General features: G+C 56.3%; 1 protein-coding gene across 1 annotated transcript; it reads left to right on the top strand.

The window, feature by feature from the left end:
• The first annotated feature begins 7,261 nt into the window (after positions 1–7,261).
• On the top strand, positions 7,262–11,496 carry NPPC (natriuretic peptide C). The gene is made up of 3 exons (XM_058533482.1): positions 7,262–7,398; positions 7,866–8,176; positions 11,340–11,496. The coding sequence occupies exons 1-2, from the start codon at positions 7,309–7,311 to the stop codon at positions 8,154–8,156; spliced, it is 381 nt and encodes a 126-aa protein (XP_058389465.1). The 5' UTR covers positions 7,262–7,308; the 3' UTR covers positions 8,157–8,176; positions 11,340–11,496.
• The last annotated feature ends 551 nt before the right edge of the window (positions 11,497–12,047 follow it).

Here is a 12,047-nt window from a genome sequence, read left to right as displayed (position 1 = left end):
TGGGACTCCGAGGCTGGGGCCTCTGCTGTCTGGGCTGAACCAGAGGAGAAGCCTGTGGGAACCAACAGGCCCAGGACGAGCCTCAGTGCTCAGCAGAGTCATCACTCCAGAAGATTCCCAGGCCATCCCACATCATTTCAGGTCCTGGCCAGGCCCTTCTGCCAGAAACCAACCTGCCTGAGAGTCTCCTGCCTCAGTGGGGCTCAGAAACCATGCCTTGTCCATGAGCCCCACCTCCTAGGGGGTTCTCAATGAGGGGCCCTGGCCATGCCACTCTAATCTGACCACTGCTCCACTACCCTGTCGTCCACGCCAGATGAAAACTTAAAGGGACAAAGAGAAGGTGGCAGGCCCAAGGTCCAGGAGGGGTCTAGCACCTGGGGGGATGAGGCCAGGATATCCAGGGTATGATGCTTAATCCCTCTGAGTCCAGGTTCCCTCGGGGTAGAAGGAAGGGGTGGGACCCCACCGTCTGGGCTCCTCTATCTGCACTGTTCTCTGAAGCCAGGCGCCCGTCTCCGCGGCCCCGCACGCAGACTCCCAGCCCTCCCCATTCCGTTCCCAGCTCGGCCACCACCCAGCTTTCTGGATTTTCTCATAACACGTCACTCACCACATTGTGTTTCATTAGCTCCATGAAGCCTGTTCTGCTTGAGAAACACATTTAGATCTAATGGGGCAAGAAGGTGCTGAGGTTAGAGATATTTGTTAATTTAGTAACATGTGTGAGCATATGTCACATTCATTTCACCAAAGTCAACTCTCCCCACCAGCCTGTGAGCAAGAGTCAGGAACTGTCTGACTTTATAGAACCAGTGTGATATTTTCAATCATCCCATAAAATAACTTAAAACACGGTTTTTCAAAACAACACAACCCGCACAGTCAGCCTGGACCCAATCATCAAACATCGTCCTGATGATTTGCTTTGCTATTTCTGTGGGGAACCACTCGGTCTCTCCTAGTTGTGTTTCTCTCCATGTTGTCCGCTTTGCCCTCTATCCATCAACGAAGATGCCAGAAGAAGGCCGGGACACCCCCAGATGTCCTCGCCCTCACACCAGGGGCTGTCTGTGGGGGCAGCGGGCTCTGGCCGACTGGTTGTTCCAGGAATGAAATGTTGGAGGTCAAGCAGCAGGCACCGAGGGCATGGGCTGCCCTGGGGATCATTCAGGTGCTGATTGTAAGCAACAGAACTGACTCTAGCAGAGTGAAGTAGAAAAGGAATTTATTAAAAGGGCATTGGGCAGTCGAGAAGACTTGGAAACAACCCATCCAGGACCCATCGAGCTGCAGAAGGGGCTGGCGAGGCCCTCAGCACTGCCCTTGCCACCAACACTAATGATAACGCTGTGTCAATGACAACCCTGACACAGGACAGTGGATGCTACCGCCACTGTGCCCTAGGAACTGCTCTCAAAGAATGACTAAGACATTCCACATGGCTCTGGCTTCTCCCAGACAACTGCTCCCAATTTAAAACCTAGGGCTGGCGCATCTCACTGGGGGTGTCCAGGTCACACACCCACGCACCGACTGCAGGGGAGGCCGGCAAGCAAGCACTTGCTTGGCATTTCAGCTTCTCCAGTGGCCTGAGAAGCCGGGCAGCAAAAACCACTGACATGCGCCCACTTCACACAGAGACTGCCTCTCCTCCTTACCACCTCCATGGAGCCCGAGATCCTGAATCAGCTGCCTGACAGAGGTTCTGAACCCTACTTAACTCTAAATTGCGGCCTCCTCGCTTAAATTATTTCATCCATGAGGCAAAACAGGCCAACATTTGGGGGGAAGGACCCTGGTGCCCCTTACCCAGACTGCACTGGGACACAGGGACCTTCCCAGGCAATCCAGGAGAAAAGGTTATATGAGTTGCACACTGGGCCCAGAAACAATGGTAGTTTTCAAACAATTTACGGGCTTCGGGCTTAAAAGTATTTTCCAATCCCTGTGGAGCCCAGATTGCAAAAAGTATGTTCCCTCCAACCCACATTAGCATCTGGCCTGGTCATGTCTCTCTCCTGCTAGTGTTTTCTGGTCATTCTCGTTTTAGAAATTGACTGCTCACCAGAAAGTAGTTGGTGGTCACACATTCATGGGGCAGAAATCTGCAGAGAAGTTTCTGGCTTGGGAAACCCAGAGACACGGCTTCTTGAGCTGACTGGTGAGCCTGGATCCTGGCAGGCCCATCCCATGATCCCTTCTGTGAAGGTGCCAACGTTAAGGGGCTTCTGTAAGACATTTGGGGCCCTTCTATCCACAGGGAGAAGCCCCCTTCCTTGAAGACTGTGCCCTCCAACAAATTCGAAAGCTGGTCTTCAAGACCAGACAACAGACAGCCTCCTCCAGGTACACACCAAGAAGGTGAGCTCACAGCAGGGACCCCCAGAGCAGCAAAAAGCTGCTCCCTGCTTGGAAAAGCTCCATACGACCAATATTTTACCAGAGCCCAGCCAAGTCAAGCCCGGTCTCCAGGGCACGAGCCTGGCAGCAGATCCGTTCCCTCTGCAAACATCTGGTGCCTGCTCCACCAGAGGTGGGGACACTGCTGGGAAGGCCCCTCTCCCTCCCCACCCTGCTCTCTTTCCCAGGGTGTCCACCTCAGCCTCTACTCCCTCACCTGCCTATTGATAGCCACAGGCGGAGCAGCTGTTCCCCCCCAAAACTGAGCCTATCTGTTTGAGACCTACCTTTTATTTTTGAGAAGGAAAAAAAAAAAAGGAGGGCTAAACTCTGATGTCATGGGGCTGCGTAGGACAGCGGGTTGGAGGCCATCTGGAGCAGGTGCTGGCAGGGCCCCTGGGAAAGGGGAAGGAGGGCAGCTGCCTCATCAGGTGGGGGTGTCCTCGGGTCAGACAAAGACCTCATGGCGTGATGAGGTTAAGCCTTCCTGGAATTTCTGGCCTGGGAAGGAAGGATGACGCTTCCTTGGCCTCCAGGTCCTCTTCTAAGGCCAGGCCCTGTAGGTGGAGGACTCCCAGAGGAGGTATGGAACTCAAGGACACCTGGCCAGGCCGTGGCCTCTGTGTCCTCTGCGGGTCCCCACCACCAAACGGTCCTGGGGAGTCTCACGGGCGCCGGGTCCTCCCGCCTAGGAGTGTGTATGTTCGTGCAGTAACATTCAGATCCCCATTCTGCCTCAGCTGCTTCCTCCTGCCTTCCTCCAGGGGTCGAAAGCCTCTCATGGGGCCCTTGATTCACTTTGCCCTCGTCCAGGAGGCAAGGATCGCTTTTTTCCCAATTACAAGTGATGAAACGGAAGGCCCCGGGCAGTGATGGGACTTGGCCGGGGTTCCGCTGCAGTTTCCCTGCGCGGCCTCCACGAGATCTGCTCACCGCCTGTTCAGTGTCCTCTCTGGGAAGTTCTGCAGCTGGAAGCGGGCCTCTGGGATGAAATAACTGCGGAGAAAACAGATGGGCTGCCGAGCAATCCTGCCCTCCTCTGTACGCTTGAACAGCCTCCCGTTCGCCCCACGGCCAGGAGGGGGCGCTGTTCCTCAAGGAGCTGGTTCTCACCTCCTAGGAGGAGGGCTGGACGATCCCGTCTTAGCCACCTCTTCCCCAGCCTCCTAGAAGCCCACCTTTCTCACCTGAGGTGTCGTCATCAAGGCCCAGTCTCATTTTCCACAGGGTCCTGCTAACTGGATATCGACTGTCCCAAGGAAGAGCCAGTCCGCGGTAGGAAGGAGAGTCTTACATTGCCCTTCTCGGAGGAGAGGAAAGAGGGAAGGAGGACCCACAAGAATGGGGTCTTTTCTCTCCATGTCCCCACCTTTCAGAGATCCAGGAGGGAGAAGGGGGTCCCAGCCATCCGACTCTCTAACGCCTGGGGCTTGGCACACTTCAGCCTGGCTCCGACCTTCCCCACTCCCTGCTCCCTCTCCGTGCCCCCCCCCCAAAACTGACCACTTTCCCTCGGTCTCATCTTTCATGACCCCTTGAGCTTGCCTGTTCCCCCTCCTCCAAGAGCACAATAGGCTCCCACCCTCGGAGGACTAGCCCTTCCCCCTCTCTATCACATCCCCCCCCCCCCCCCCGCCAACTTCTCTAGGTCTGGGCATGCGCAGTTCTGCAACACGGCTGCCCTCCGCTTCCCTCGGTTTCACTGAGTTGCCGTTTGGCGAGGCCTCTCATTCGACTGTCTTGCTTTCACTGCAGCCCTGTAAGCCCCGAGGGCATTACCCCGTTAGCCCAAAGGGGGTCGCTCTGTTTTCCATCTAGGTTTCCCTCCTCTTTCCCTTCTCTCCTTCTCCTGCCGGGTCTCCTTTCCCAACTCAGCACAGACTTTCCTTCTCCAGGAAGCCCTCCCTGCTGGCCCAAACTGGGGGAGCTGCCCTCCCTCCCTGCCATTGTCCTTTTCAGCCTACAACGCTAGAGTCTGTTTCCTGGGGGTTCTTCCTTGCCGGGATGGCACTATGCAGGCTGCATGGATGCTCAGGGGATACTTGGGGAATCAATGGGTGGATAAGTGACAGACGACAGGACTCCCTACAGAATTGCTAGGCTCCTGAAGCCCAGTGGGCTCTTCTCTCTCCTTTGCCATCAGGAGGAGTTCTCACACTGAGCATTCAATGAAGTGCATGGAACAGCTCATGTTCAGCTGCTCAGTGGGTCTGTCTTTCCCAGGCCTGGCCCCTGGGGCCAGAGCAGAAGGAGCAGACTTTCTGAGGGAAAAGCAGCAAGAAGGGACCTGAGTCCCCAGTCTAGGCCCAGGAGGGAGAGAGAGCCTCCTCTGCAGCTTCCTGTGCAAGGAAAGCGAAGGGGAGGTGAAATCTTCAGTCGCCAAGGCAGTCACGTGCTAACTGCATCCCTTCCTGAAGGTCCCTCCAGCCTTGTCCTCACACTTCTCCCCACTCCGCCTCCCAGGCCCGGGCTAAGAGGAGCTGCTCCACGACCTGCCCCAGGGAAGCCTTGCTCTGCAATTAACTCTGCAATTTAACTCTTCCAGGATCTTGTCTGCCCCAAATGACTGCAGCCCAGTGGTCAGAAGTGGGGGCTCACTGCAAGATTCCTCTTCCAAAAAGAGCAAGTAGAGCGCAAGATATTGGCTCTGCCCACACTGGGAAGGGGGTGGGGTTGGTTTATTTAATTTAGTCTCAAATCTCAAAGAGAGAGGAGACCTAGATAGTTACGTGGCTGCCACCAAGTACATCCAAGGGACACAGAAGACAGGAAGAATTAGCCTACAGACGTTCAGAGAGAAGGAGATGACCATGGAGGACCAGAGGCTTCCAACCTGTCCTTAATAAGGAGTTTCAGAGGATGGAGCTGTTGCCCACTGGAAACCAGCCCAGTGCCTGGCTCGAGAGTCAGTCTGGCCCCGCTCCTTGAACAGTATAAATAAAGCAAGTCTCAGAGGAGTTCTGGATTGGTAACATTTCTTTTTGTCCAGTAGGCAAAGAGGAGAGGGGACTTCCATTGCTTACCTGGAGATCCCTTCCTCTTCTCCCTTCTTGTTCCTCTTTCTTTCTCCTCAGATGAAAGCGTGGTGCCACTCTTTACCACGGATTGGCAATCAGGGGGGCTGCGTGGAGGTGGTGAATCAACTCAGCAGAACTCACAAAGGATGCGCTGTTGATGTCTGCATCCTCTTCAAGATCCAGTGATTCTGCTACCCCAAACTCAGTCCTCAGGTGGAGGTTATTTCCTAAACATAGGGACTTAGGGTACGGACTTAGGGCAGTTTCCAACTCAGGAGTGCCAGGGTGGGAAGGAGAGAACCGAGAGCAGACGGTGGTTCCGTTGCTTCCCGGCTCTCGGCCCAGGATCCGCTGTGTGAGCCACAAAGTGGCACCTGATTCTCTCAGCTCCTCTTGACTCCAGTCGCCCTCCCGCCTCCGGCGCAACTTCCTCTCCCTGAAAAATCTCATCCAGATGCCTGCATCTGGCAGAGTTGTCTTTGTGCCTGGGAACCACCACTGCGCCCCTGTTCCCCGCCCTCCAGCCAAGTCCTGCTGGGCAGCAGTGGAGTCCTAGTTCCTGCACCTAATTCCCAAGAATTGAGAATGGGGTGCCGGGCTCTCCATCTCCATGGCCCATCCCGAAGGGACTCCTCAAAGTCCGAGGGACCGAGATGCTCTGCCCAAGGAGAAGGATATGTGGCCGTGTCCCCACAGCTACGATGGGGACCTCTTTACTTCGGGAAAGGTGAAGGAGACCACCTGTCACGTCTCACAGAAGCCAGACTGGGCTGGGGGCTGGGTAAAGTTCCTTCCCCAGCCTGTCAGGTGCACAGGACACTGGAGCAGACATCCCTCTGCTGCGGATCCTCGAGTGGGCGCAGACAGAGTCAGGTGTGCACACGTCTGTGCAGAAGGAAGCCACCCGCTGGGTCAGACCCAGGGACCTTCTGCGCAGCCCACCTGGGCTGAGCGCGCACTTAGAGCCACAGCGGCAGACACATGATGCCACCGCACACGCATGGCCACCCGTATCTGTATCTGGCTTGGGCCTGTCCTCGTAGCCCACCTCGTTCCCGTTTCGCTCTCAAACACACCCGCAGGCGAAAGGCTTGCACTCTCCCGTGTAGGACTTGCGCTCCCTCCTGCGGCCCCAAGCAAGCCCTGCTCTCCCTGCGTCCCCAGCCCGGACCTCCCTCCCCATCCTCTGCCTCCCCAGCCTAAGGGCTCAGGTGCGGTCTGAGCTCCTGCCCCAGCCAGCAAGTGAAAGGTGGAGCGGTAGCGCCAGGCCCGCGCCTGTCAGGTGCCCAGGGAGAAGTTTGGCAACAAAGATCTGCGTGGATTTCGGGGTGTGCCAACTTTCTGGCCCTGTGACTTTGGGCAATTGACTTAATTCCTCTAGCCTGTCTTTGCACCTGCACAAAGGGAAACTGATCCCTTCCAGAGAGCGCGCGGGTGTTGAGGTCCAAGCGTGTACGCAGGGCCTCCAGAGCCCGGACACTTGGCATGCCAGGGCGCGCGCTCGCCGCAAATGAAGTTCCCTTGTGCGCGCCGCTCTACAGCTCCAAGTGCAGCCGGGAGAGAGCCAGCCGAACCGCGGGATCCCTCCCGGGTGGGATGAGGGTGGGAGCAGAGGGAGAGCCCCCGCGGCCCCCTCCCAGCCCTCGGCGCGCGTGCCATTGGCCCGAGCAGCCCAGTAGGCGGGAGGATGACATCAGCGGCAGGTTGGATTATAAAGGCGCGAGCGGAGCCGCGGGCTCAGAGCGCACCCAGCCGGCGCCGCGCAGCACTGGGACCCGCGCCTGCACCGCAGCCCGGCCAGCCTGCTCCGCGCCCGCCTGCTCCTCTGCCCGCCGGCCCCGCGTGCTCTCGCTACCGCCGGTCTGAGCCCCTCGACCCCACGGGCACCATGCACCTCTCCCAGCTGCTGGCCTGCGCCCTGCTGCTCACGCTACTCTCGCTCCGGCCCTCCGAAGCCAAGCCCGGGGCGCCGCCGAAGGTGGGTGCTGTCGCGGGGACGTGGGGACTTTGAGGGGTCGTGGGAAGGCTGGGGGTCTAGGAGGATGCGGCGAGCCGGAGGGAGCAAAGAGAGCGGGAAGGCGGCCCTCTCCCCTGAGATGTGCGCAGGTGAGAGCCGAGGAGCCTCGAAGCCTGGACTCCGGGGTCTCCATCTCCAGCCGCGGGAGAACGTCGACAGATGCGCAGCCCCTGCCCCAGTGCAGCCAGCCGAGCAAGGGGCATCGGAGGGGAGGGCAAGGGTCTCTCCGAAGGAGCGGACAACGGCGGCCGCGCAGCAGGTGGATGCAGGGCCGGGCTGTCCGGCGTCTGTGGGGACGCGCTCAGGACTTGGAAGGGACAAACAGCGCTGGCGGGCGGGCGCGTCCGGCTGGAGCATCAGGGTCCCCGCAAAGTCCCCAGCGCTGCCGCCGTGCGTCCCTTCACCTGCCCGCTCTTTTCCTCCGACAGGTCCCGCGAACTCCGCCGGGGGAGGAGCTGGCCGAGCCCCAGGCTGCGGGCGGCGGTCAGAAAAAGGGCGACAAGACTCCTGGAGGCGGCGGCGCCAACCTCAAGGGCGACCGGTCTCGACTGCTCCGGGACCTGCGCGTGGACACCAAGTCGCGGGGGGCGTGGGCCCGCCTTCTGCACGAGCACCCTAACGCACGCAAGTACAAAGGAGGCAACAAGAAAGGCTTGTCCAAGGGCTGCTTCGGCCTCAAGCTGGACCGGATCGGTTCCACGAGCGGCCTGGGATGTTAGTGCGGCGACCCCTGGCGGCGGTGAGTACCCCCAGCCCTGGCCGCCGGGCGCTCCCGCACACCTAGCTCCCCCGCAGCGCGCGGCATAACCAACCTGATCCCCCGTCCGCAGGCCCGTTCCTCTCTGATCCCCTGGCCCTGGGACCGTTCTGCCTCCCAGCCGACCTTTGGAAAGGCGCCAGGCGATCCGGGCACAAGATAGATTGTGCGTGCTAGGCATTTGCCCCCAAACCCAATTATCACCCCATTTTACAGATGGAGAAAGTGAGGAATAAAGTGGTAAGGGAAGTTTGGCAAGGTCAGAAATGGTTCAGCATGGATGAACCCACCTGGCTTCCTCTGCAAAAGCAGAGACAGCTTGGTGGGGTTCCGCTTACCCCCAGACCAAGCAACTAGCAGCACTGGCTCCAATTGGCCAATGAGGGGAATGGAGGGGAGATTGTGGGTTGGTGGGAGCAGAGGAGGAAGGGCATGCACAGAAGCCAGGATAAGTTTCTCTGCCAGCCGCTGTAGCATGATGCCCAGGCGGCAGGCAGCCCAGAGGTCAGGATGGCTTCCTGGGTCTGTTGTCCCTGAGGTGGGACAGACTTGGAGAAACCCCTGCCCTCTCACAGCAGAGAGAATAGCCCTCTGTTGGCATCACCAGGGAGCTCTTCTGCCCCAGAGCATTCTGATTCTTGTCCCTTCTCTAAACGGTGGCTGTGGACAAGCTGGTCTGTCCAGGGTCCTGATGCTGCTACAGCCCGTGTGACTTCAGGATCGGACCGCAGTGTTTGTGGCCCTCTTTCAGGGCAAGGAAAAAGAAGCTAAACTAAATCTTATTTCTTGCCCCAACCTCAAACTCGACATGTCCCAAACTGAGCTCCCCTCGAAGCTCCCCACCCCCATCCTGCCTGGCCTCCCCACCCTCCACCAGGGCTGGAAACCCTGTGCGACCTTCAGCCCCTGCCAGGTGTCATAGCCTGGCAATGGACTGCTGCAAAGGTCCTCCCCTCCTCTCCATGCCTACTGCCCATCAGTGCCCATGGAAAAACAGCATCCCAACCTTGGAAATGGACATTCAAGTGCTTTAGGATCTGACCCCTGCTAGTTTCCAGCCTTTTCCTGCAGCCCGGCTGCTGCCATCCCCTGTCCCATGGCCTGTGTGTCCCATTCCAGGCCATGGGGAAGCTGCTCTCTCACCTAAAAAGCTTTTATCAGTGTCCACACTGTCTTCCCCCAGAAGGCAAGAGTCCGCCCTTTGAAGTTCTCCAGCGTGCTGCCTAAGCCATTCTTACAGCACAGACCACTCTTCCACCTGAGCTATAGTTGGTTGTGAACCTAGTCACCTCTCTAAATCAACTCATGAGCAACTTGAGGGACAGACACCAGCCTAAGGTGATCTGGGACCCGCAGCACTGCCAACGGGGCTCTTAAAAATGTTTGCCAATGACCACGGGAACCTGCCTCACCCAGCTTAGGGGCACTCCTCTCCCACCTGCCCTAGGTTTTAGCTGGCACCCTTCCTCTCTCTACAGTCAGAAGTGACCATGCTGTGTGCTCCTCCCAAATTCTGCAGGGGCTTCCTTTGTGTGAGCTCTTGACTCGCCCCTGCACAGGGAGTGATGATCCTGGCACTGGGGGTCCCGCATTTGGTAGCTTTGCTCTTCTGTCCTGTCTAAACCACAAAGAGATGGAGCCACAGGACTCAAATTTTCAGTTTGTGATTTAAGCACCAAGCTCAAACTTTAGAATCTAAACGAATGTTGGTTAGCCTTCTATGGGTTAGTGCTTGGTATGCACGGCCCCAGAGGCTCCTTGTTCTCGGATGTGGCTGTCTGTGGGTGCCAGGTGACAGTCCAATGGGTGGTAAGAGCTTCTGGGTAGGGGGAATCCAAATGGCAAAGACTTCCCAATCACTTTGACCATGGAAGTTTGTCAACCTCCTGGAAGTTCTCTTTTAGCTGATCACCCTCCCGCAACACCCTTAACCCTCTAACTCCACCCTCCCCCTCCACCCCTTGAGAAGGCAGAGTCTCCTTGCTATTGCCTGAGACTTCCTAGTGAAGATGCCCAGGATATCGCACTGTCTGGGCTTAACAGAGAAAGACGGCTTAAATCTTCCACATTAATGAAGACTCTTGTGAGGCTGTGGCCATTTCTCCACTCAGGAGTTGACTTTGGCTCCGAACAGCCACCATAATGACCGTCGCTGATGGTTATAGGTCTCAATTATAAAATACTAATGACAGAGATGGGGTATGGCTGGTGCCTGGATGAACACCTTGCCACGGGCCCCAGGGACATCACAGACATCTGTCATCTGTTTAAACACATGGGACGGCCAGAGAAGGGATGTGGGGGAGAGTTCATCAAGCCACTGAGGCCTGGGGTCCCTCTGTGTGTGCTGTCCTCTGGGAGGGCTCTGCCCTGTCTCAGGAGGACGCCTTCCTTGGGCCCCGGAACACCTACACGCCCCTCAGCCAAGACTGGGCACAGCCCTCATCAGATGACTCCGACAACTCTCAACCCAGCAAACCCAGCGCGACATTCCCATTTTCTCTGCTTCCGAAGGGGAGCCTTTCTGAGACGAAGCCAGCTGGGGAAGGAAGGGCTATTTACCGAGTGGCGGCAACCATGACCCAGACATTCTGCTGATGCCCAGTGTGCGGCCCCCTGGGAGGTGGCTATTATCCCATTTTATGAGAGAGGAAAGCGATACTCAAAGTCGCCAGGGCCATCCAGGCAGTAAATATCAGAGTTGGGATTGGAGCCCAGAATTCCCGACTCCTCAGATGATTTTCTTCCCCTGCTCGCTGCCATCACCCAGACACACAAAGCCGAGGTGAGCACCTGGCTGAGGGTTTGTGTTGTAGCAAAAAAGGGAGAGGGGCGTTTTCCATTCTTTCCCTCACTGTGTCTCACCGAGTGAGTGCCAACGGCAAGGCAGACATTCTGGATCCACCTGGGCTGGGGCAGGAAGTGCCAAGGACGTGGCAGGAGATGAGCTGAGGGCCTGGAAAGGAGTGGACGGGCCCCTCTCCCTGTACAGGGAAGCCTTCATCAGGGCTCTAAGGCAAAGGTCGAGGGACATTGCTTCATGCTGCTGCAGGAAGGGGAGGAAGGTTCTAGAACTGCCCTGCAGGCTGAGCTGTCTCAGCTGAGGGGCCAGAATTGAGTGTCCCATGTCCCCTCTGTATTTCAGGATTGGGAACTTGCTCCATTTTGCTGAGGTCATCCTTGGTCATCAGCCTCCCCGCATCTGGAAGCACTTCCGACGCAATGTGGCTTTTACGTATCTTTTTTTTTTTCCTGGTACTGGGAATACACAACACCAGCTGTCTTATTATTATTTGGGGAGGGGGGGTATGATTTTATTGTTTGTTTTTTTTGAAAATGAAAAATAAAAAGTTATATATTATATATATATTATATACATGAAACACACACCTACACCAACGTGACAAGGGACAGTTTTTAAGAGACTGACAAAACCAGCTGTAAAACATTGCTGTTTGTAAATTCATGTCATGCCTAAATGTATTTATGTTGTAAAGCTATTTATATTGTTTATAAAGAGATATTTATAAAAATTTTATTTATGTAACTAAATGAAAGAAGTCAATCATTGTAATGTTTTTGTCTTAACTAGTTGGAAAATGTAAAAAAAAAAAGTCATTCCATGAACATCTTGAAAACTGTCTTTATTTCTCGTTGCATTTATTTTTTAGGAATTAGTCTGAGGAAGAGGGAGAATGTGAAGACAAGGCTTTTGCCTCTAAATAGATCTAACAGCCCGGTTTCCAATTCTGGATTTAGTGGTATCAGAATTCCCTGGGGATCTTGCTAAAAATACAGATTCCTGCCCCCAACACCCCCTGATCCACGGAATCTGAGTCTCCCGGGCTGGGAC

The sequence above is a fragment of the Diceros bicornis genome, chromosome 37, assembly GCF_020826845.1.
Source record: "Diceros bicornis minor isolate mBicDic1 chromosome 37, mDicBic1.mat.cur, whole genome shotgun sequence".
Classification (NCBI taxonomy): domain Eukaryota; kingdom Metazoa; phylum Chordata; class Mammalia; order Perissodactyla; family Rhinocerotidae; genus Diceros; species Diceros bicornis.
The sequence above is the reverse complement of the archived record's forward strand: the minus strand, read 5'-3'. Positions and strand labels throughout refer to the sequence as shown.